Source organism: Tachypleus tridentatus, chromosome 8 (assembly GCF_004210375.1).
Source record: "Tachypleus tridentatus isolate NWPU-2018 chromosome 8, ASM421037v1, whole genome shotgun sequence".
NCBI lineage: Eukaryota > Metazoa > Arthropoda > Merostomata > Xiphosura > Limulidae > Tachypleus > Tachypleus tridentatus.
In genome coordinates this window covers 39463454-39490786 of record NC_134832.1, presented here as the reverse complement: position 1 = coordinate 39490786, position 27333 = coordinate 39463454, and the positions used below count along the sequence as shown (strand labels likewise).

The 27333-nt window shown below is 33.6% G+C and overlaps 1 protein-coding gene across 1 annotated transcript in view; it reads right to left on the bottom strand.

Moving 5' to 3' along the window:
- The window catches only part of Pld (Phospholipase D), a 153133-nt gene that overhangs the window by 11338 nt on the left and 114462 nt on the right, over positions 1-27333 (bottom strand). Inside the window, 5 exon segments of the mRNA XM_076448349.1 lie at positions 5211-5278; positions 21037-21200; positions 24793-24850; positions 24853-24883; positions 26516-26626. Of these exon segments, the coding sequence (XP_076304464.1) occupies positions 5211-5278; positions 21037-21200; positions 24793-24850; positions 24853-24883; positions 26516-26626 (432 nt within the window).

Sequence of the window (27333 nt, the reverse complement as noted above, 5' to 3'; positions counted from 1 at the left end):
GTGAGAAATGTCCTAGTTCAAACATCAGTGTTAATCACCTGAAGTTGGCCTTTCCAGTCCTAGTTTTGAATTATTTGACTTTACAGCCATTTTCAAATTTCAAACCGAACACGATGTACATTGATTCTTAAAAGGGAATTACATTGAAAAAAGGTTGAAATTAAAAACACAACAAACTTGAATAGCATTTAAAAGATTAATGGCCTTTAAAAAACTAAAAACATTTCTAAGGTTGACAGTGTCACCATCACCAATAACACTAACATTATAGTTAAACCTTGGGGAAAAACATGTTTAAAACGGTGCTGTCGTTAAGAGTCATAATGATGGCAAGAATCACTCGATTTCAAACCATCCATATAAATAGGAATGGAAGGATGGTTTGAAAGATGGTCAGCAAATAACAGACAGTATTTCAAATCGGTAGTATCTATTTTTGTCAGATGATTAAATGAAAGGTCACATTTGGGGACTGCAATAAGTCATGGTGGGATAGGCTGATCAGTTGATACAGAAATATTATCCAAGGACAGACCCAATTCATGCAATTGCACCTGGATATGAATATCAATAGGAGCAATGACAGATCATCTATTCTCAAAAGCATGGCTCACAAAGGAAGGAAAACACAATCTCAGGTGGCAAGTTGTGGTAAGGATCAAAATTTTGAAGCATACAGTAGAGATACTTGCAAACAGCAGAGGTTCATGAGACTGTGTATAAGCTCTGAACTGGAGAAATGCAGAAATCCCAGTGTAGAGCCAAGGTCCCTGATGATGAACGGGATCCAGCATCTTAAAGGCCAAGGTCCTGGCAGAGCCATAGACCAGTGATCCATAGTCGAGTTTCGATCGAATAAGAGCACGATATATCTTTAGCACAGAACATCAATCCACTCCCCAAGTGAGGGAAGAGAGGACATGGAAAATGTTCAGTGCTCTTGTACATTTGACCCATAGCTGCTTGATGTGCAGTATAAAGGTCAGCTTATGGTCAAAGATAAGTCCCAAGAACTTTATCTCAGGAACAACAGGCAGCACAACTTCATTGATATGGAGTTCAGAATCAGGGTGGCAGCAAAAAGTGCACGCAAACGGATTTAGAGAGAGAGAAAAGTTAAAACTGTTTGTTGTTCTCCACTTCTGTAAATGAATGAGGGAAGTCTGTGGCTGCCTCTCAATATACTTCGTGTTTGACGACTGACATGAGATATGAAAGTCATCGGCACAGATCCTGTTTGCAACAATAACAAGTAGTTGTTCAGTGATGGCATCAATCTTTATACTAAAAGTGTGACACTCAAAACACAGCCCTGAGGGACTCCAAGATCCTGTAGAAAAGAATGGGAAAGTGTCAAACCCACACGAGCTTGGAATTGCTTGTCCATTAAAAAATTAATAAAAATGGGCAAATGGCAAAGTAACCCTAATGAATGGAGGTCTTGTAAAATGCCATACTGCCATGTTGTATCATAAGCCTTTCCAATGTCAAAGAATATTGATACAAAATATATATGTAAAAACAGCTCGTTTGGGTTGAAAAAATTTTTACATCGAGGAGCGAACAACGTTTCGATCTTTCGTCATCGTCAGGTTGCTCCTCTACGTAAAACATTTTCTCAACCCTAATGCGCCGTTTTTTAATATATATTTTTCTCTGCAAGTGTTTTCTCGACATCACTGATTGATACAAGATGTCACCATTTGAGAAAGGAGCACTGTCATTGGAACCCACACTGGGTGGGTGAGAGGAGGTTGTTTGATTTTAGGAACCAAAAAAGACGAGTATTAACCATCCTCTCTAAGGTCTTACAGAGACAGCTCATCAAAGCAACTGGGCAGTACTTTGAAGGAATTTTGGGATCCTTCCCTGGCTTAGAGAAAGGTAGGACAATAGCTCGGCTCCAGGCATCAAGAAAAACATTATCCTGTAAGATCTGTTAAAAACAATCAGAAGAATAGCAGCATTTCATAGTGTACGTCATCAAGTCCAACTGATGTACTGCTAGACTGATGAAGGGTCAGTTTGAGTTTCACCAATGTAAAGGGACAATTATAGTCATAGACATAATCAGCTTAAAAGGAAAGAGGTAATCACTCTGCCAAGTCTTGATGGCTAAGAAGGTGGAAGAAGAAGCAGAAGTGCTAGATACCCTGGAAGCTTCAAAGCTTTCACCTTGAGTATCGGTGATGCTCCGGGTATCAGCTACAGGCCATCAGAGAACACGATCGAGAGGAGGAGAGAATTATATTGCCCACTGACCTTTCGAATCTTGTCCCATATGACTTTCAAACTTGTGGTAGAAGATAGTCTGGTTGTGAACTTAATCCAAGATTCCTTCTGGTTGTGATGCAGTTTGAGAGTGTGGGATATCTATGGACTCTATCCCATGCCTGTTTTTTAGCCTTCCATGCCATGTGGCAGGCAGGTTTCCACCATGGACGAGGATATCATGGAAAATGTGTTGAGGTTTTAGGAATACATTGAGCAGCTGCTTGTATAATACAGTCAGTTACTGCTGCCACACAGTCGTCTACTGATGGCTTACAGACAATAGCAGGATCAAGTTCTGTGAGAGCAGCAAAAGAGGGCCAATTTGCATGATCCAGCTTCCACTGGGGCATGCAGCTCAAGTGGCACTGACCATGGCCAGTATTTCTCAAAATTATAGGAAAATGACCACTGCCTTGTAGATTATTACCAACCTTCCATGAAAAATGGGAAAATAGTGAAGGGGAGCAAATTGAGAGATCAATAGCAGTAAAGGACTAACTAGGTGCATGAAAATAAGTAGAAGAACCACTATTGAAAAGAGAAAGGTTGTGATCAGAGAGCATACATTCTACAGAGCGACCCCTCCCTATCAATACCAGCACTTCCCCAGAGGTGGTGATGTCCATTAAAGTCTCCCAGAATTAAAAAGGGAGATGGCAACTGTTCAGTTAGAGCATCAAGGTCTCATTGATCATATGTCTCTCCAGATAACTGGTAGAAAGAACAAACAGTGATGGTATGACCCAATGAAACATAGATGGCTACAGCCTCCAAGGGTGTGTCGAGTGGCAAAAACAGGGTGGGCACATGCTGATCAACCAACAGTCCCACCTCTCCATGCACTCATCTGTCACACAGTCTGTCATTTCTGTACAAATAAAACCAATGAAAGGTAACTGTATTGGCAAGTTTCAGAAATGTTTCCTGTAAAGAAAGACATACAGGATGGTAGAAAGCAATCGGTGTTTTGATGTCATCCAGATTAGAACATAAACCTCAACACTTCCATTGTAATAAGGTGACCATTTTTACTTATGTATAGGCGAATTGGGTGGAGAGCCCTTCTGTTTACGACCACGTCTTTTTTCTTCACTGTCTTTACTCGAGGGAGGTCTATCAACCTCCATGGATCCTGCCCTGGGTCAATTGAGCAGGTCTTTGCTGTTGCAAGAGGATTCTAGTGACTGAAAATGTGAACGAATGATTGTTTTGCATCTTGGGGTGGGAGAAGAAGATGTACCTGAGGAAATGCCAGTATCCAGAACCAAAGGAAGCAAATCTTGGGATTTGTTGGAATGTATGTAAGGGACAGAGATGGGTGTTTAAGTTGATTCATCAACTTTTTTAACCATGGAGGTCAAAAGACTATTTGTTTTGAGAACAATTCTTTTGGAAGCACAGAGAGATCTGTTTGCACTCCCACTGTAGTAGTGGTATGAAGTACCGCAGCATACGTCCGAGATGAAGTGGTGGACAGCAACTTTCGAGCCTCAAGATAAGTAATATTATGAATCATTTTGATATGCTGCACCTCTTTTTCTTCCAACCATTTAAGGCAAGAACAAAAGTAGGATGGGTAAAAGCCATTGCAATTGATGCAATGAGGGTTAGTTTCACACTCATAGGCATTATAGTCCTTGCTAGTACAATGAGCACACATCAAGGAACAACAACATGATGTCTTTGAGTGACCGAACTGCTGACACTGGAAACATCGGAGATGGTTTGGAATGTATGTGGTGATGTAAATGTCAGAATGAGGATATTGTTCAACATCATAATTCCATCTTTGCGAGTGGAGAAACCAGCAAGAATCTATGACTCGGGGATGTTCTTCAAATCCCTCTCAATAATAACTCCTCGTGAAGAATTCAAAGTAGTATGAGGTGTAACCTCAATAGGTATATCCCAAATTGCCTTTGAATGTAAGAGGAGTTCACTGTGTTGAGATATGGATGTTTCCACCATTATGTCACCAAAGTGAAGCTTCTTTACTGACTTTGGAGAGTCAACAAGTTCCTCTACTCCCTTCTGAATGAAAAAGGGAGACATTTGTCCTAAAGGTTTGTCTGTAAAGAGGATGTAAGATAAGAAAATTAGATATAACAGGTGTTACAGATTTTGAAGAGTGCTGCTCAGAACCTTCAAGACATGGTTGTTTCCTATAGACTGTTTTTTCACTATTTTATTGAAGTTTCTATTTGGAATATTTCGGTGCCCACTGATCCCACCCACCATGGAGCTCTACGAGGAGACGCACTACAATGACAAACAAGGACACTGCAGCAATGCCAGGGTATATGAGCACTATACCCAAACAGAAGCATCAGATATAATTTTCACAACACCTGTTGAGAACATCCAACACTAGTACTTGGTTCACATTAGGCCAAGTGGACCAGCCGAATTACCCAGGGTGGGGGGGGACACCTCAAGGCTGCCCTTTACAGGAATTTAAGCCAAAGTGGTGTGCTAGGGCTGGACTCCTTAACCACCAGAATCCTCTCTTCCCCTTCATGGGTTGCCACACATGGCAAACATGTGGGTGGATGTTTAGATCCCAGAGGAGCTAAACAAAGTACAGAACCTTCCCTGAAAGGTACGTTTAGACTTACCCACTACACTGTCAAAAACCAGGTGAGACACTCTCCAGTTTTCAGGTAAATATTTCTCTTGAAATGCAATGCAATGCCTGAAAACTCACCTGATTTCTAAGAAAGGAGGATCCTAATAATCAATTTTTTTTTAATACATTGAAACAGAAGAAAAAACTTAGAACTTAGAAAATCATCCAGTTTTGAGGGAATTTTGATTTTATGATGGTCCAGTTTGAGAGGTTCCACTATAATGTCTCATATATTGATCTGAAATATGTTTTTTTATGACTGGTGAAAATCAATATTCAAAAATAAAGTGAGTGTAGACGATACACTTACCAGATTATTGTGCAAGGTCCCATGATTTCTTAGTCCATAAAATGAAATGTAATTCGTAGGATCTCCAACTATGATAGAAAAAGAAATTCAGTGTGATCTTCTATTTTTTACTTCAAAAAATTTTACAATAAATCTTTACATTAAATCAATTATAAAATAATTTGTTTATGTAGCATCAAACATTACGCTCTAATGAACAGAATAATGAAATTCTATTGTCTACATATAAATTTCTAGTAAATTGTACATATATCTTAAAAGTTGTTTTTGCTGTAATTCTCTCCATACAGTAGTTTTACAATTAAAATTATGAATGAAACATGCTCACACAGTTATATTCATTAATACATCACTTATAAACAATGACTGAACTATACACAATTAGACAACTGATTGATTGGAATGAAGCACAAAGCAACACAAGGGACTGTCTGTGCTCAATTAGACAAAATTCATTATTTTATATCCTGAATGTTATACAAAGTAGACAATTACAGTTTCAATGAACTGTGTATATAATTAAAGTAATAAATACACAATTAAAATCATTTCAAAATGATGACCCATGTTTCAATGTGATGTGAGGATTGCTTGTTAGTATCATTTGATGTTATATCATGATTAATAAAAGTTCCAACTTTGAAATTCCACAATTGAAATTCTAGTTGCAATCAATTTAACAAAACTGTGTTGCAAAACAATGTTTTCATGTTAATGTTTGTTTACTTAAAAATTAAAGGGTTGACAATCAGATCTCCACTTTCGTCATTATTATGCAATATATACATATGAATGCCTTTGCAATAAATACCATAAATGGTGCAAAATATAATATATCTGGACAAGACATGTATATGACACATTCTTGGTGTGGAAATGGTACTGAGGCATTAACAGAATTTGTAAACTAGCTGAATAGTATAGAACCTTATATACAATGTACTCACGAAGTTGAGAAATATAATAGTTTGCCTTTTTCAGAGATATTGGTAAAAAGGAAAGAACAGGGGTTCTTAAAGTCATCTTTTTATAGGAAACCTTTTTCTGTTCTTATGTCACCACACCTGGAATCATGTTACACAAAAACACCAAAAGTGTCTGCATTTTACAATTATACTCACAAAATTTTGTGGATATGTACAAAACAAAATTATTTTAAAAATGAGTTGTTATTGGTAAAATCTATAGGAGTTGAAAGAGGATTTAATCCAAGTAGGAAGAGCAGTTAATAAATTCATTAATGCAGCAATCCCAGATTACTGTATAAGTTGTAAAATTAAAAAAGGAATGTTTAGCGTTGCCATATATTCCAGGCCCAACTACTGGTTTATTTATTTTTTAAAAAAACAACAAATGTTTCGCTCTATACAACAATCAATAAATAAGATAAAAATGTATGCAATAGATGATGTGCAATTAAGGGATAAATTTGGAATTTATAAAATTGAATGGAAATGTGGAAGTATATCTATATTAGACAAACAAAATTTAAAAGATATTGTGAAACATTAGTTATATAAAAAACAAAAACACAGAAAATTTGATTATATCAAAACATGTAAGTGAAACTCAATATATTATGGGAAAAAAACGATTGTACTGGCTCAACCTAAAGGTGTTACAACAACTAATACTTGAGATTCACTGGAAATAATGAAATTTAAAAATAATTACAAATAATTATATAGAGATGAAGATCTGGTGTATACCTGTCTAGGAATGTGATGGGACATTTTCTTATATTTATGCACAAATGCAAAACTACAGACAAGTCACATGACATTTAAGAAAATATAAGATGTGAAATTCATTGCTTGTAACTTCACTCTTGAAGATGACGTGACATATCTAAACGTGCAGTAACTATTTTGAAATGATATTAATTGTGTATTGATTTTAATGTTGTATATTTATAATATTAACATTATACAGAAGCACTGATATAAATATATATCATGTGTAGACAATTACCATCAAACAAGTGCAGAAATTATGAAAACTCTGGTTGAGAATGTTTCTAAATGAGCCTATGCATAAAATAACAGAGCTGGAATCTGCAACACAGTGTGGTATACATGGACCAACCATGTAACCATTTTTACTTGTATATATTTTTAATTCTTATTGTAACTTATAATACAGTAGGTATATCTTCACAAAATTTGGCATAATTTTAGTAAACATTACAAGTAATTTTCATACAATAGTTTTTTAGTGAAGTATTTTTACTAAATATTGGTCCATGAATATATTCAATATTTCTATGTAGTAGTACAGCTGCAAAGGTATTTCCACATTGAGATTAAAAACATTTTGCAAAAGTCTCCAACTTTATTTGCATAATCTAAAAACCTCCAAAATATATTTCTTTTCAAACATTTTGTTAAGAAAAAAGATTTTTTATTTTATCATTATTATTTTTTCTATGCTAATTCTACACAAGGTTGGTAAATTTGATTGGCCTTGTTGCCACACTAAATTATCCTTTTTCATTTGAACATGAAACTATATTCATTTAATCCTAAAGTAGCTTTACGCGCATAACAGTAAACATGTATTTATAAATAAATTTGTTTTATTGCCCTCACTGTATATGATTCACACCATTATAAAATAAGTTGTAAATTACTTGGGAAATGCACAAGACTCGTGTTATGCTAATGAATTACATTACCCTTGAGGTACTCCAAGCTGCTCATATGCATGCCTCATAAAATGTTTATTATTATTTATTTTACATATTCTAACCTTAACTAACTGAAACATTTCCTATTTTTACATTTTAGTTACTTTTGTAATAACAAATAAAGTATACACATGAAAAACAAAAAATAAAGTACTAAGTCTTCTTTTTATTTGTTATCAACTATTGATGATACTTAATCCTACTTTTTTATGCTAATGGTGGTGGTGCACAAAATGATTTTTATTTAAATAAATAATGCAATTTAATTACGTATTCCAAAGAATATAGGATAACATGAAAATGTATATGTCTCATATCTATCACAATTTTTCTGGCCTTCTAACTATGGGACAAAAGCTGTTACAAATTTATCCAAGCTAGTTAGTGTGTTTCTCATACAAAAAAAATTATAATGAAAGATAAATTGAATTTTTATGTACAGAAAACAATAATATGATACATCATTTGATAGATGAAAACCTTAGCTTTATATTAGTTAAAAACAATAAAGTATTAAATGTAACAGAGAACTATTCACAAATCCTGAAAGAGATAGTGAATAGCAGGTAGGTGTGGCAAGATGGAACTGATTTTCTATTTGATGGCTCTGTAACAAAAGTGAAGGCTATAAGAATTATTTTTTTATCTGAGTGATGACAATGTGTAATTTACATTAAGCTTCATACTTCTTGGAAGGGCAATAAATGAGAGAAAAGGAGATGCCTAGAGAAGCAAGATGGAATCCTCAAAAGTCATGGCACTTAAAATTCATTTAAGCAGGATTAGAGAAAATTAATCTTTAAGACCTTTTTTTTCCCCTTTATATGTGGGCCAACAATACCATATTCATTTTTATTATTCATCAGGTTCTTTCCAACCCCACCCTCAAACTTAAGTTAGATTATTTTATGCAAGGTAAGATTAAATTAATCTATGGAACCTGGAGCATGGTCAAATCCATTAATCCAAAAATGTTTTCCCTCAGTTCAAATCAAAATTAGATCTCAAATCAGTCAAGAGATAACAGAGCCATGAACTTAAAGTTTGTACTGTAAAACCTAAGAGCCATTTTATAAGCTGCTATGCTGCAGCTAAAAATGTCACATTTTTCACATCAGGGAACACTGAAGATCTTTTCTTAATATTGTCTTATAAAATCAAGAACTTAAAACTTATATACTATTAAAATATGGATTAGTGGCTACAATTTTGTGATATAGTAATTGGGATATCATGAGCAAACAAAAAGTAGTTTAACCCTTTTGGCGCAGTTGGCGACTGCAGTCGGCTTGAAGGCTTAGAGTGGCAGGCGACCTTCCTTTATTCCTGTTATTCTCATGTATTGAATTTAACACACAGTATTGGGTACAATCACTGAATATTTCAGGGACTTTTGTTGAGTTATTGCCGAGATATCATGCTTTTGGTACTGATACCGAAATTAGTTGAAGTATTAAACATATATATTCAGCACCATGCCAAACATTCAAAGTTGTTATTCGGCACTGAAAGGGTTAAGTAAATTTTAAATATAACTCACTAAAACCTTGTAACATGCACAATAAAGGATGCTGGTGGCAAGATGAGGTAAATTCTGCTGAAGTCACTAATTTTCTTTTGCAAAAAAGACAAGGTCTCACCAAGAAAAAAAGAAATAAACTAAATTTGAAAAATTATTTGTGGCAACCTTGTTCAGTTGCAATATCTTCAAGCCATTTCTTTCTCTTGTTATTTTACCATTGCATTATTTCATGACAGCTAAGGTGTTTGATATTTTACTTTATATAACAGGAATTATTTTATTCATGAAATGCTATGGACAGTACAATTATATATTATGGTTTGAAACTAAATAAAAGTGTTAATAGAATAAAAACACATTATTTACCTCTTTTTCATATGTTGATGTTTTTACTAAATGTTAAAGCTTTTAGTGCTGGATTTAGTTGCTATAATGTGTTAAAATGATAATGTTAAAAAGGTGCTAAGCAATGTTTTCTAATTGTTAATTCAATTCAGTACTGATTATTAGTTTCTGTTAATCAAATCCACAAGACTATTTTATCCTGATACAATACTTACTAGGTTCTTCCGTCCGTCCATTCGGTGGCAAAGTTCTGTTCTTTCCGTCCATCCATGTGTGTGTGTGTGTGTGTGTGTGTGTGTGTGTGTGTGTGTGTGTGTGTGTGTGTGTGTGTGTGTAACTTCATCTTCATACGCGTTGGCAAACTTCTGTTCCTTCTGTCCATGTGTGTGACTTCATCTTCATATGCAGTGGCAAAGTTCTGTTCTTTCTCAGCATAGAGTGTAATTTAGGTTGTTGTAATTCCAGGCATAATAATCTTGATTTCACTGTATTGTCTGTACTAATTTTCCATAATGCCAACTAAAGCCAGTAAACTGACTTATGAATTTATAAAATATGATGCAACAACTACCACAACTTCTATATTGGAGAAACAAGCATAACAATGGAAACCAGATTCAAAGAATGCAAAAAACACGTTCATGTGTTTTAACACTGCAAATCAAAGAAACACAACAACATAACCATAGAAAACATCCAAATACTAAGTAGGAAAACACACATACACAAATTCAAAATCAACAATTAAAACCAAAATTCAACCCATACAAATGAGAACCTTTATAACCTATGTTAATTAATAACCTAACATCTAACTGCAATGCCTCCTACAATCCCGTACCCATTTATACTCTCATCCCTGAGACATGTGCACAGCAACAGTCAGTTACAAACTCTCCTTGTTAACCTGAAGATGACTTAAGAAGGTCAAAATGTTGTTCTTTGCTTTATTTGTAAAAGTGTTAATACTCATACCAGCCATCCTAAGATATATTTTGATTTGTGAATGGCAATAGTGTCTTGTAAATTTGGCTACTGGTGTGCCCATTGTTTAGGACAGTATGTTCATGTTACTGCAGAATACTGTATTTAATCTAGAGTGGTCTCAATGGGCTTTGCAGAAAGTCATTAATGACTCATTAACAAAAGTGAGCCAGTTACACTGAGAACAAAACTATGAAATACCATATGAAGGAAAACAAAGAACTTAATCTTGATTTTAACACTTTACAATATGAAGTTATATGCTTTTACTTGCCTGTGAAGAATTAAGTGAGAATACAGTGCACAATATTTTCATTGATTGGTGTTGAGATAATGTTTCAGTTTCAAAACAAATATTTGGTTGGCAGTAGATTTTTTATTAAAAAGCTTAGAGTAATGACTAGATTCATGCTAAACTTGGATGAAAATAGTTTGTTCTAGTGTTTTCACTAAAGCAGTGGATAAAGGAATTGAATCAATGTATTTCTGAGTGAATAGAAATATCTTTAGAAAGTGAGGTTCATAAATAGTAGGCTTGTAACATGTCAAATATAAATTCGGTGCACTCAGTGTTTTATTTGATTATGACTGAATATTTTTGATCATGCACACAGTTTTGCTGAATATTTTCTTAAGAATGTTTCAGTAGAAGAAGCAGTTGAAATGCATAAAGTCCATCATATGGGTATCATATGAAGCTTGAGAAAAAGGATTTTTTTCATATATAACACCATGTTTTTTTTCAATGATACCCAAGAACATGCTTGAAAAAGAGTGATGACTTAAGAATACTGAGTTGATTTAAATGCACAATTTTACCTGCAAACTTTCCAATTAAGGCAACCAGAAGAAAAATAAATGGTCTAACCAATAATCAACTTACAGAATTTCCAATGACAGTCAAGTAATTAAAAAACTTTTGACAGAATTTAAAAAAAAAAAAATCAATGAGAGTTCAGCATCTAGAACAAGTGTGAATGCATTTTAGAAAATGTAAAGAAACAGTGGAATGAATAAGAATGAAAAAAAATGTCAAAATTTGGTAATTGTTTAACCCTTAAACAGGAGGAATGTTGTACATATCAGCATCAACTGATGATGGCTGCTGTTTAAGGGTTAAATAAAGCATGCCTGACCATATAAATAACTAGTGCCCTAAGCATTTACAACAACCATAAAATGCAACTGAGATATTTCATGCTCTAATTTCACATAAAATGCTTCTTTATATGCAAGAAATGTAACTGTGAAACAAGGACATATACGTATACATAATTCAGTGTGTCAATGAGAGCTTAGCATCTAGAACAAGTATGAATACTTCTTAGACGTGAAGCAGAAGAAACAGTGGAGTGGTTACTAACTATTCAAAAAATCCATGATGACGAGAAAACCCACTTATAGAGAAAATCATATATTGAAAAACACAGTATGTAACATCAGCCAGCTCATTCAAACGCTCTAATCTGAAATATAACCTTAAATCAACTTAATCATAGAGCCAGTTTCAACGTCATCTCCCTCTTTACAGAAGGCTCAACCACTGAAGCTTTAGAATTCTATATCTGAGATGCTAACCCATCAATAGACACTCTCAGTAACCAATTAGCAAACCTCACAGAATTCATCACGATGAAGACAAATTTCATGTTCAACAACCACAACTATATACAAACAAATGGCCTAAGCATGGGCAACCCAGTATCACCAGTAGTAGGCGATATTTTTATGACATAAGTTGAAACACAAGCAATTAACACAGCATTACATCCACCACTATATTGGTACAGATATGTAGATAACACAATTGCGGGATTCACATCTACAGAACACACACTTAATTTTTTCAATCACATTAACTCTATACATCCCAACATTAACTTCACATGTGAACAGGAAAGAAAGCAATCAAATATTTCTTAACCTCAAAATTACAAGATCCGATACACAATTTAAAACAAGAATCCACCAAACAATCACCCATACTGGACTATACATTCCAAACAAAACAAAAACTCAACATACGAAGAAATCTAACAAACACAGCCATAAAATTATGCTCACCAGAGAAAATTTATGACGAATTAGACAAAATAAGACAATACTTCATCAACATGTTTCCTCCATAAACCATAGAAAACATTATATACACACACCTAGACAAAATGCAAAATCAATCAACAAAAGTAAATATATCTCACGAATCAAAAAATCATGAAACCATATATTGCTGCATACCATATATTCCCAATATCAGCGGAAAAATAACCAACATTTGGCAAAAACTAGTAACAAAATATCACATTCCAGTTAATACCAAATATATTCAAAAACCAGGCACAAAACTATGGTCTATACTATATAAAAACTACACTGAGAAACACCACACCAACATTATTTATAAAATACAATGTGAGAACTCATCATAACTGCCATGACTTCTATACTGGAGAAACAAGTAGAAAAATGGAAACCAGATTCAAAGAACACAAAAAGTCACCTTCACACGTTTTCGAACATTGCAAATCAAATAAAAACAACATAACAATAGAAAACACCCAAAAAATAAATAACCAAAGATAAAAAAATGCAAAATTAAAGAAGCCTTACTTGTACAACAACTCAAGCCCATATTAAATCAATACAAACAAACACCTTCATACCTATATTAATAAATATATCCAACATCTAAGCATACCCTCTACATTCCTACACTCAATTATACAACCAACTTCAAACATGTGGTCAGCTACCAGTCAGTAACCCTATCTTTCTTTGTGAACCTAACAATGATCAAAGAAGGTCAAAACGTTGTTTGCTCCTCTATTAGTGCTTTCTCTACCATACCAGCCATTTTTAAATGTATAATTCAAGAAAATACAATCAAAATTCTCAGAAAAAAGTAAAAATAAAGGGTGGTGGTACCAGATCTACAAAAAAACAAAAACTTGGAAGTTTACTATCTTATCTAGTTTGTTAATATGGAAGCCCTAAACAGATGATTAGCAAAATTACTATACTTTTCTAGTAACTATTCTACAATTCAAAACTAACACAAAATAGTCATAAAAGCAATTAAACAACAAGATATACAAATAAAAAGAATTGCATTAATAAAGACCTTTTATTTTACCCTACAAATTTTGCCAAAGAAAAATACCAGAGACACAGAAAATGAAAGATACCAAACTGAAGACACTTCATTGACTGGTGAATATAATAATATACCCACACTGAAGAACACAAAGCTACATACAAGTCTACAGTCACATAAAATAATTGTGGCAAGGTTTGAAGATTAAAATTTACAATACTATAAGACTGGTGCCACTATAAATTGTAAACTCTTGGTAAGTTACAAGCATAATAAGTATTGTATGTTCCTAAAACCTCGACACGTTTTCCATGATATCCTCGTCCGTGGTGTAATCCTGCTTGCCACTTAGCACGGAAGGCTCAAAAACGGGCCTGGGATACTTTTCATAGATATCCCACACTTTCGAACCGCATCGCTTTCCAACGGACCCATGCACATGCCAGATGGGTAAGACGTCAAAGCCAGAAGGAATCCTGGATTAAGTTCACAACTAGCATATCTTCTACCGCCAGTTCCAAGGTCATATGGGACAGGATTCGAAAGGTCAGTGGGCACTACAATTCTGTCCCCCTCTCCATCTTACTCTCTGATGGTCAGGAGGTGGCTGATACTCTAGATGAATGCTTTTGCCAGGTATCTAGCACTTCTGCTTGTTCCTCCACCTTCTTGGCCATCAAGACTCAGGCAGAGCGTTCACCTCTTTCCTTTCGAACTGACTGTCTCTTTGACTGTAATTATCCCTTTACACTGGTGGAACTGAAAATGGCCCTTCATAGGTCTGGCAGCACATCTGTTGGACCTGATGATGTACACTATGACATGCTGCACCATCTATCTCCTGCTTCTCTTGATGTCTTTCTAATTGTCTTTAATCAGATCTGGCAGGAGAATGTTTTTCCTAATGCCTGGCACCAGGCTATTATTTTACCTTTCTCTAAGCCAGGGAAAGATCCCAAGATTCCTTCAAACTACCATCCAATTGCTTTGACGAGCTGTCTCTGTAAGACCTTAGAAAGGATGGTTAATGCTCATCTTGTTTGGTTCCTCGAATCAAACAACCTCCTCTCACCCACCCAGTGTGGGCTACAATGACAGCACTCCACCACAGACCACCTAATTCGACTTGAAACGTCAATCAGAGAAGCCTTTCTCAAACGCCAACATCTTGTATCAATATTCTTTGACATTGAGAAGGCTTATGACACAGCATGGTGGTATGGCGTTTTGACCATAACCCCATATGGGTTATGGGGCCATTTACCCATGTTTATTAAAAAAATTTTAATGGACAGGAGATTCCAAGTTCGTGTTGGTTTGACACTTTCCCGTTCTTTTGTACAGGAAGTTGGAGTTCCTCAGGGCTATGTTTTGAGTGTCACACTGTTCAGTATAAATATAAATGACATCACTGAACAACTCCCTCTCACTATTGCAAATGGGCTGTATGTGGACGACTTTCACATCTCGTGTCAGTCGTCGAACATAAGATATATTGAACGGCAACTACAAATTGCCATCAATCGTGTACTGAAGTGGACTATGGCGAATGACTTTAATTTTTCTCTCTCTAAAACCGTTTCCATGCACTTTTGCTGCCAACAGGGTAATCACTCTGATCCTGAACTTCATATTGGTGAAGTTTTGCTGCCAGTGGTACCTGAGACCAAGTTCTTGGTCATTGACTGTAAGCTGACCTTTATACCACACTTAAAGCAGTTACGGGTCAAATGCACAAGAGTACTGAACATCCTCCATGTCCTCTCTATCGCCAGTTTGTGAGCGGATCGATGTTCTATGTTAAAGATATATCGTGCTCTTATTCGATCAAAACTCGACAATGGACCAATGGTCTGTGGCTCTGCCAGACCCTCGGCCTTAAAGATGCTGGACCCCATTCATCACCAAGGACTTCGACTCTGCACTGGGGCTTTCCGCACCTCTCCAGTTCAAAGCTTATACATTGAATCTCATGAATCTTCTCTGCACCTTCGCTGTTTGCAACTATCTTTACTATATTCTTCGAAACTTTGATCCTTACCAAAGCATCCCACCCGGGGATGTGTTTTCCTTCCTCAGTGGGCCGTACTTTTTCAGAACAGACGATCTGCCATTGCTCCTTTTGGCCTTCGCATTCAGGCACAATTGGATGAATTGGGTCTGTCCTTGGATAACATTGCAGAATCCACAGGTCAGCCCAACCCACCATGGCTTATTACAGCCCCCAAATGTGACCTTTCTTTAAGTCTCTGAAAAAGGCAGATACTCCTGATTGGAAGTATTATCTTTTATTTACTGAACATCTTTCAAACAATCATTCCATTCCAATTTATACAGATAATTCCAAATCAGGTAATTCTGTGGGCTCTGCCATGGTTTGTTGCAGTTTGGTGGTTGTGCGCAGAATCCCCTCTACAGCTTCTGTGTTCACTGCTGAACTGTACGCCAAATCTCTTGCCGTGGATCATATTGAAGCTGCTTGTATAATACAGCCAGTTACTGCTGCCACACAGTCATCTACTGATGGCTGATTCACGATGGCAAGATCAAGTTCTGCGAGAGCAGTGAAAGTGGACCAGTCTGCCTGATCCAGATTCCACTGGGGCACGCGGGTAGGGTGGCATTGACCACGGCCAGTCTCTCTCAAAAGTATAGGAAAATGATCACTGCCTAGTGGTTTATTGTCAACCCTCGATGAAAAATGGAAGAATAATGAAGGGGAGCAAACTGAGAGATCAACAGCGGTAAACGACTGACTAGGTGCATGAAAATAAGTGGAAGAACCAGTATTGAAAAGAGAAAGGTTGTGATCAGAGAGCATACACTCTACAGAGCGACTTCTCCCATCAATAACAGCACTTCCCCAGAGGGGATGATGTCCATTAAAGTACCCCAGGAGTAGAAAGGGAGATGGCAACTGTTCAATGAGAGCATCGAGGTCTGATTGATGATATATTTCTCCAGGGGACAGGTAGAGAGATCAAACAGTGATGGTATGACCCAAGAAAACATGGATGGCTACAGCCTCCAAGGGTGTGTTGAGTGACAAAGACAGGGTGGGCACATGCTGATCAACCAATAGTGCCACCCCTCCATGTACTCGTCCATCACACAGCTTGTCATTTCTCTACAGAGAAAACTGCCGAAGGGTGACTGTATCAGCAGGTTTTAGAAATGTTTCTTGTAAGGAAAGACATACAGGATAGTAGGAAGCAATCAATGTGTTGATATCATCCAGATTAGAACGTAAACCTTGACAGTTCCATTGTATCAAGGTGGCAAGCTGAGATCACTTTTCATAAGTGCAATTAATCTTGCATTTTTCCCCACCATTGCAGGTGCTCCATCATGTGATCACAAGCCATGCCCACTAAAACTAACATTGCCAGCACCAGTATCTATGATTACTGATTCTCCAGCACAATTCCTCTTTAATCCTTGCTGGTCTGAAATTTCTTTAATCCTTGACTCAAATCTATCATTAAAATTAAGATTTAAATTCTTAAATATACTTACTCATCATGAACATTAAACTTATGTTTTAAACCAGTGGACTCTAAGTTTATACCTGGTAAATAATTATAAAGCTTGAAAATTTTTTATTTATGTTTTATATTAATTGTGATGCATAAAGGAGCTCAGCCAACATATTTCCACAAGCCGCATGTAGCTCATGCGCCATGGTTTGGCCATCCCTGATATAGTAGAAGCAGCTATTATGTTTGTTTCTAAATTTTGTGAAAAGCTACATGAGAGCTATCTATGTTAGGCATCCCTAATTTAGAAGTGTAAGACTAGAGTGAAGGCAGCTCGTCATCACCACCCACAGCTAACTCTTGAACTACTCTTTTATGAATGAACAGTGGAATTGACTGTAACATTATTATGCCCTCATGTGTGAAAGGGTGAGCAGCATGTTTGGTGTGACAGGGATTCAAACCCGCGACCCTCAAATTACGAGTCGAGTGTCTTAACCACTTGGCCATGCCATGCCAACAGCTATTCTTCTGAAATATAATTTGTTGTATAATGGTACTATCAGTTCATCCCATAAGTAATGTATGAAAATTTAATATAGAAAGTGCATCACCATTTCTGCCTTTCTAGAAGGCTTTAATGCCTAATATGTAGTAGGACATGTATAAAAATGTTCAGACAAATAAAAGAAACTAACCCAACTGCACTTTTTCAGATCATTAATCAAATAAATCCTCATGAAGATGGAGGTCTTTGAGGAGCATGTTAGGCATATAATGCTTTACGAGTTGAAAAAAGGCAATAGTGCAGCAAAAACTACATGAAACATTCAAGGTGTTTATGGTGCAGAGTCTCTCAATGAAAGAAAATGTTAAAGGTAGTTTCAGAAGTTCAGATTAGATGACTACAACTTAAGTGATGTGCCATGTTCAGGTCATTCTGTCGAGAATAATAATGACTTGCTGCTAGCTACACTTGATGAAGATTGTGCTGTAATAATTGAAGAACTAGCACAGAAGCTTAATTCAATCCACTCAAAAAGTTCACCATCACTTGCAATAGCTTGGAAATGTGTCAAAACTTGAAAAATGGGTCCCTGTGATTCAACAGAAGCCAACCTTAGAGCAAGAGTGGATGTTTGCACTTCTCTGCACTCTCCTGAATGTAACACCTTTTTTGGACAGGTTAGTGACTGAAGATAAAAAATGGATATATTATGAAAATGTTAAGCACCACAGGTAATGGCTGAGTGCAGGTAAACTGGCTAAAGTACAGCCCAAAATGGACTTAGACCCTGGGAAAGTCTTGTTAAGCATTTGTTGGGATATCGTTGGTGTGATCCATTTTGAGTTTCTGCCACTCAGTGTAACAATTACATCAGACTTCTGTTATCAACAGTTAGAATGCCTCAATGTTGCACTGAAAGAAAAATATGGACTGCTTTGATTAATCATAAAGATGATGTGTTACGCCAGGATAATGCACGGCCCCATACAGCAAGGATCACATCTGCAAAGATTGAAGAGCTAGACTGAGAAAAACTTCCACATGCTCCTTATTCTCCAGACTTTGCCCCATCTGATTATCATCTATTCCAAAGTTTGCAGAACTATCTTAATGGGAAAGAACTTGGAACACATGAAGATGTCAAAACTACCCTCTCTACATCTTTTCCTCCAAACCCCAAGAATTTTATAGAAGTGGCATTCAGAAGCTTGTGAATCATTTTCAGGAAGTAATTAATGATAATGGAACATACATTATTGATTAAATAACATTAAAAGCATTTGAAATCCTCTCTCTTTTTCTGAACCTAAAATTGAACATAACTGATTTAACATTTATCAATGTTTCACACTTATCACAATGAGCATATAAGTTAACCTTATGTGTATCATAGAGTGAACGTGTGCATGTTAGATCCTTTACAGTTACGTTCCAAATTTATGTTAAAAATTTTTTGTTCTAAAATATATATTTGAAAGATATATACATTATTTTGGGGGAACAACCAACCTGATAAAAAAGCAGGGTTACTGAAATAATGCATCCAAGCATAAATGAGCCTCAACAAGTTCAGTAAGTGCTAAATGTCTTGTTTTACATTTTTTTTTTCATTTATTGTTACACATTTTTAAATAAAAGTTACTAAAGTGTAAAAAGTAAAAATTTATTAGGTAACAAAAAAATTTAAAATCTTACATGCTTTTAAGAACTCAAGCTTGCAAGCTTAAAGTATGTGTATATTGGCTGAGTTTTTTACTTTATCCATGAGGAAAATAGATATGAGCTCTCATTATGATTTATTGTTTTTAACAGAATAACAAACAACTTTTGAAACAAAGTATGTAGCTAAAATAAAATGAAAATAAATCAGGGAAAGATTAACAGCTGATATTATAATAATAATTAAATTGATTATCCAGTGATGAATAATGCATTCAAAGAAGAAAAAAATATATTAACTTTTTTCACATTTTCAACTTTTGATTTTACTGTATATTAATAAATGCACTGCAGTTGGCATTAGGGTAGAGAATGAAGTTTTTACCAAAAAAAATTATTTTGATATTCACTCTGGAGGTTCCAGAGGTTACACAAATAAATTATAAAAAAACAATACTTTAAATGAAATAATTATTTTTATTCTTAATATGAAAATTATTTTTCATTATGACTTAGTAAAAGCTTTGTAAAATTCAGAGAAACATCTTTGAAAATCTTATTCTTTTTGTATAAAACACACTTGTAATGTTTATTAAAAACTTGCCAAATTTTGTAAATTTTGAGCTATAGCACACATTTCCATGATATCAAACTAACTTGCTTCATACAAAGAGTTAATATGACTGTATTTCTCACAAAACATGAAACACAGAATGTTTAATCTAAATTCACAACCTTAGATAGATTCACTTTCACATTTTCTCTAATAGTCCTACAAAAATACAAAACTTTCTATTTTAATGCTCTTTCTAGTTGTGCCAAGAAAACAATTTTACAGTTACTGGTTAAATAACAAAACTGAAATGAAGTACTTTAACCTCATAAGGTTTTGTTATTAGCACCTATTATTTTCTGTTTCCACACTGTTTTCTCATCATAAGATAATTTTCAGTTGAGTGATAATTAAAAGCAGATGAACTAAAAACATGGCATCTCTCCAGCATTGGAGAACAACAAGAAAATAGACTGAGTCTATTCTACTTGTGAAGTAATAAAAAAGAAGATTAATTTATGATTTGAATGATTCATTTTCCACTCTTTTATAGATGGACCCTATTTTTAAACATAAAATAGTTTACTACTATGATACTAGCACTTTTTTGGCTACACAGGTATTACTGGAGATAATGTTTATTTACATTTAAACATGAAAGAACAGAATTAAAGGGGTGAGTAATTCATAAGCAAGGTGTTTAAGCATAGAAAAAGACAATATTATAGCTATTTCAAGACATAATAAGTTTAAAAAAGAATTCATTTAGCACAGTCTTATATTAAATCTCCTTTGTGAACACGTTTGAAAATCATTCAAAAACAGAGAGCACAATCAAGAACTGGATTTTATTTTTAACATTACATTAAGAAGAAAAGCAGCCAAAATTGTATTTTAAATGTAGCATTTGATCCACACACTAGCATGTGTACTTGTAAAATAATACATTACTAAGAACTGCATTTTACACATAAAATTTAACTACAACGTGTATTTTACCTCTTGTACTTAGTCTCTGTAAGAGAGAGTTCGGACCACGAGATATGGAAGCATAGTTCCAGTGGGTAATAGCCTGAATAGCTGTACCTCCAGTTGTTCCAAGTTCTCCTTCAAATGCTGGCAATAATGGCATCATAACATAGACACGGAATTTTTCTTTGTTTCTAGAGAAATATAACTGACTTTGGAACACATAAAATATTACTTCTACATCAGGAATGCTTTTGCATACTGCTTCTCTATAAAATTAGAATATGGTAAAATAAAATAAAAATTATCTTAATTTTTTATTACATACTTAAATCATTTTACCTTACAGTGACAGTATTTCAATTATAAAACATGGCAAAAAGTAGGAACAATGAAATGCCAATAATGGTGAGGTCACTAGCAGAAATAATGAAATATTTTTTTCACTTGCGATTAAAGTATTAATTTTTCTGTACATCATTCTGATACTGAGATCTCATGTGACCTTATTTCTAGTACACTGCAGATCACAGTTCTAATGTAATAACTTAATACTAAATCAATATATATGTATATTATTATTTACACATTACTCTTAGCTACATGAGAATCAGAGATCAATGACAAAAACATACAAAGTATGATATTTGCTAAAGAACTGCAAACAGTATATTCAGACTGTTCTTTTAAAAATTTTAATATTGGATTACCTGAAGCATTAAATTTCTGTTAATGGTAAATAACTAAAAAATCTTGAATAAAAAATTCTTATGAAGATTTTATTTGCTAAATGTTCTGAATTTACACATTCATTAGTAGCTTAACTTTCTGCAACTTGAGTGATAAAAGAATTTTTAATAGAAAATTCATATAGTTATAAGGCTATAAAGATGAAATACTGAGAAAACAAACTCATAAGATCTTAGCATATCGTTTTTTTATACTTAATTCAGAAATTTCAATCATTTGTTATGAAACTATTAGCACATCCTAACATCTCTCTCTCACACACACATTTACACATGAGCACACAAAGATGCTTGCAAGCACATATTCGTAAAGTATTCATCTTATCTAGAATCTTTGAAAAACATTTATGCCAACAACCGGATGTGAAATTTATTGGCTTATGTATGTATCCTAAAGTGTTTTACAACAAGTACTATCCAGAGCAATAACACTGTACTATGAATTTGTCAAAATGTTTGTAATATAGTTTGGTGCCAATGCAATAAACACAGCAATTCTTGAAATATTGATGATCCTTTTGAGATGTTAAAAATTTAGCAGTATACTGTATACACATACAAAGATTGTATTGGTGCATATGGTTGTGAAATTTACTCTTTCAACAAGCTTATTCATCTATCAACCAATAAACTTTCACGTTTCAAATCTGGTTATGGTTTTGCAAGCAAATTGGTACCAAGCAATTCCAATCTATTTGAAGCACACTTCTTGCTACTGACTTGCTACTCTGAAAGATTGCAAATAATTGAATAATTGTAATGGTCTGAATTAAGATACTGATATTTGGGAAATATATTTATAATGCACATTTGAGCTTTCTTATGTAACCTAAAAAGTTTAGTTTTTATATTTTAGTTACTTTTGTTACAAAACACACAATAAACAAAAACTGGAAAAACCAAAAAGTTTAACTCTTACTTTAGCCCAAAAGCCTTTTGAATTTAGGTAAATGGTTTATTAGTAAGCCCACTTTTTCTTACTATGTTGGTTGTCCAAAATATAGTTGACGTATCTGTCAAACAACACATTAAAATAAAATACCAAATTTACTGTAATATATCTGGTTTTCTAACTAAACTTTAAATAAATTTGAAAATTTTATTATTTCTTAGAGCAATATCATTAATTTAAACACTTCAAACTAAGAGCAAAATACTGAATTTTACCACTAAAACAATTCATACAATATATTTTTCACATTTAAGAATTTGATTTTTCCACTGGTTATAAACATATCCTTAGCAATGGAAGAGACAATTACAGACATTTCTCATAAGACGGACGATAAGGGAGGGACACATCAATGTGTTGAGAACAAACACAGTGATATCTCAGTAAAGAAGTAATAAAATGAAATTTTACATTCTGGCTTGCCAATATCTACCATACATATATTTTTAAGTGGCTGAACAACCTATAAATGAGAAGTTACAGAGCCTTCACATCATTTATATTATTTATAAATAATATAAAAAGGTGAATTATAAACTTAGCATCAAAGTGTAGTTTACAAGTCAAACTATGAGTTAATTCTGTTAAAAGTTTGTGATATGTCCATTTTGATTCCCATATGCATAGGGTAAACCCTATCACTACGGGTATCTTTTACTGTGCATGACGCAAGATTTTAGTGTCTTACATTCAAAATTATGTTAAACTACTTTTTGTTTATGTTATACCAATTAGTATAGTATAAAATCTCAAGTAATACTCCATATTTCAATGTATACAAGTATACAAGTAGTTTTAAATTCTTAATTATACAAGAAATATTTTTGAAAAATCCCGAATTTCCCCCTTGGGTGTCACGTGACATTTTCTCTAGATATCTTCTTTTCTCTATTTTATCCATTAACCCTTCACCAAATAAAAAAATTAAACAAATTACTCACTATACTACTGCTTTTACTTAGATAAACCATAGTTCTTATTGCCTTTGATTTGTTTAGTTACAGAGCTATCACATAGAAAATTAGACTGCTCTTGCAACATCCATCTGTTAAATCCTCTCTTTCATGACTTATTAATAGTTCTCTCTCTTATATTTAATTATATATTACCTATAACCAACAGAAAGCCAAGACTTTCATCTATCAAATTACATATTGTATAACATTGTGTTCTGAACAGTGCAAGCTCCATTTCCATTGTAAGCTAATGAATATCTAGGATGACTTTGTAATGGCTCTTGTTGCACAATTAGAAAGTCATAAATACTTCGAAAGTTAGAGGAAACTGTTTATTTTTTGTAAATTATTAGTCTATGTTCTTTGGTGCATTACTACCATTATTATAAAAAGTAAGGTTAAGTTTCATCAACAACTGACAGCAAGAAAGAAGAAAACTGGGCAAGTACTTTATTTCTAGTTTTTCATGTTTATTCGTTATGGTAACTAAAATGTGAAAATAGGGACCTTTTGTAACAGATATATTTCACGAGATATGCACATGGGCATTTTGTTGATTACGTAATTTGATAATGTAATGTTAGTTGCACATTCTCAGAGTGATTTACAACTTATGGCATGGATAGTAGTTGGTAGTTCAAAGAGTAATCAAAATGGCAATAAAACTAAACTTTAATTATAAATAGATGTATGCTGTTATGAATTTAAAGCTATTTAAGAAAAACAGATGTTTCATACTACAATTGAAGTCACACTAGAAAGATAAAGAGGGTAATTTACGAGGGTACGAGGTCAGTCAAATTGACCAACCTTGTATAGAGTTGTGGTAGATAAAATAGCAGGTGAAATATAAAGTTTTACTGAAAACAAACATCTGAAATGTATTTAGGAGGATTTTAGATGTTATGCAAATGAAATTCGACATGTTTGCAATTAGGAAAAGTATTTTTAATTTTAACATGAAAATTACTTTGCACATGGATTATTCAAAACTGTTTTTGTGTGAAAGTTGTACATTCAAAAGTACTTGACATGCATGTCAAAGTAAACTTTACAGACTATTGACATATAAAGCTGAAATTACGAATTTTTACGAGTTTCTTCAAACTAATAAGTATCCTTGACTTACTTATGAGCTATTACGATGCGTCGATACAGAGCTTCAGAAATTTCATTGACAAGCAAGTGTTTCCAGCAGCCTGAGTGATGAAGAATTGATTCTATAAAATAATACAAAATAAGTTATAAAATAGGCAGTTATATTATCAGTGTAAACAAAAAATATAAACTTTAATTTATTTAAAAAACATTCCTTTCATACATTTTTTTTTCACAATAACACATAATTAGTTCTTATTTAACTTTAATTCTTAGGTCCAACACAAACAGATACATTTTGTATTACTGAAGATTTCTTGGCTTAAGTCATGACAAAAGTACCTTTTATTTTATACTTCTTTGAAATTTCAAATAAATTCTAACATTACAACTAACTTTTAAATAAAAATCCCACACTTCTTCAAAATTGGAATCACAGAACTATGGCATGTCATTATCATAATTTTCTCAAATCCTACAGATTAATTTAAAGCAATTCATATTCATGATCTGCATTTTAAATACCAAAAGTTTTAATATTAAATATCTTATAGTAGACTTGAATTCAGCTGCAGTTTAAGGACACCACATTCACTCACTCAAAATGGTTAAAACCCTTCTTTAGCTTAGTCATTAGTCATCATGCTTTAGTATATTCTATCCTAGACAGTTATCCATCATACAGACTGCAGCTTCCATGTGACCACAGTGTTGGTATACAACCCAAAAGTCAATACAAAATGCATGATGAAAGTTGAATGTGTGTGTCTATATAGATGATTTGCTACCAGGAGTTCTCAGTAAAAAAAAAACATCTGAAAAGACTCAATGTTTACTTTAGTTTATCATGTATGCTTTTTAAATATTGCAAAGGAGACTAAACTGTTCTTTTCTACAGCTTTAGTTCATGTTATATGTGTGCATATACCAAAAATACATACTTGGGTTGTATACCACTCTGTTTCATTTACTGAAAACTTTATATCCAACCATCCAGTAAATACATACAATACACATTTTGCATATTATTACACAAACCTCACTTCATTACACCAGTTTCTTTCAGTAAAAAAGAAAACAACAAGTTTTGAACTGATAATGTTATATCAGTCATACATAATTTAAATGAAAGATTAAAATTGTAATATAAACAACTTATTTGACTAAAAAACAACTTTAAACATAGAACACTTCTAAACAAGAAGAAAAATACATATTCTATCGTAGAAATATTTTTAGGTTAAAATGACTTAAGATATTTATGATATGGATGGAAAGTTAAATATTGAAAATACGTAAAAAAACCTTTGAGTATCATACACTTTCTGAGTTTACAGTTTGTAGTGACTAGCTGAAAAAAATGTCATTTTAAAAACAAACAAAATAAAATCAATAATTTATATCAGGTGTGTTGAAATTTAATTTGTCCAATGTTTCAAAGCTATGGCATTTTCATGAATAACACAAAACAGATATACATTATTACTCCACATATGTATAAAGTGCTATTTGATAATAAATTAATACAAAAGTAACTTTAATATCATATACAGAAAAAAATTCAGGAAGATATTTTTATGAAGATGAATGGTATTTATTAACTCATTTTTATAAGTTTATTTTATAAAATATTAGTACTAAAGGATAAAATAAATGTAAAGAAACAGGTGTTATGCTATTTCCTCTTCAGTAATATTAAAGTTGAAATGTAATATACTGTTAATAACATCTAGAAATGTAAATTTACATTTTACCTCAATATAGATGTAATGTTTAGCATTTTGTATACTATCTATATAAGCATTATGAATGGACTGTTCTGTCTTTCTTACTCCTGCTGACCATTCTCCTATGCTCCTCAGTATCTAAAAAATAATAAAGAAAGATTTTTTTTATTATAGTACAGATGAGCCATCATTTTTCAATTATGCCTGGTATATGACAATACATAATCATGCATTTCATATAACTGTGGTATATGTCATTAGTTCTAGTATTATAAGTAGTAGAGAATAGGATCATCTACAGATAGAAGACATCGTAATGGACAGCATAATGAGCTGGCCAACAGAGAAAAATCAATAACTCATCCATTTCATGAATTGGTATTGGTCAGTACCTGAAAAAAATATAAATAAGAGGGTAGAAATAACAATTTTTTCAACATGTAGAAAAAAGAATCCACAAAAATGCTCATAACCTGGTATATGACACATTCACAGATATTCATGATGTGAAACAAACCAAAGAAATAGTGGGACTGTAACAAAACAAAGGTTGTAGGATTGAGTTCCATCATGATTATTGATGTATTCTATTATAGTAGAGTAAACAACAGTGGTGAGGTAACAGGCATACTGAATTGCTCAAGTTTCTAAAAGAATTAAGTAAGAAACTGTTTCTAAGGAAACCATAAACTGAATAGAGGACTTAAACTTGTGGCAATCAGAAGTAATGCATGCAAAGCAAGAATCCTAGTCAGTTCCTGCTGATAGACTTCTCTTGTTAGATAAATCAGTTTGGGAGGAATACCAGAAACAAAAGCCATCATTTTTCAATTATGCCTGGTATA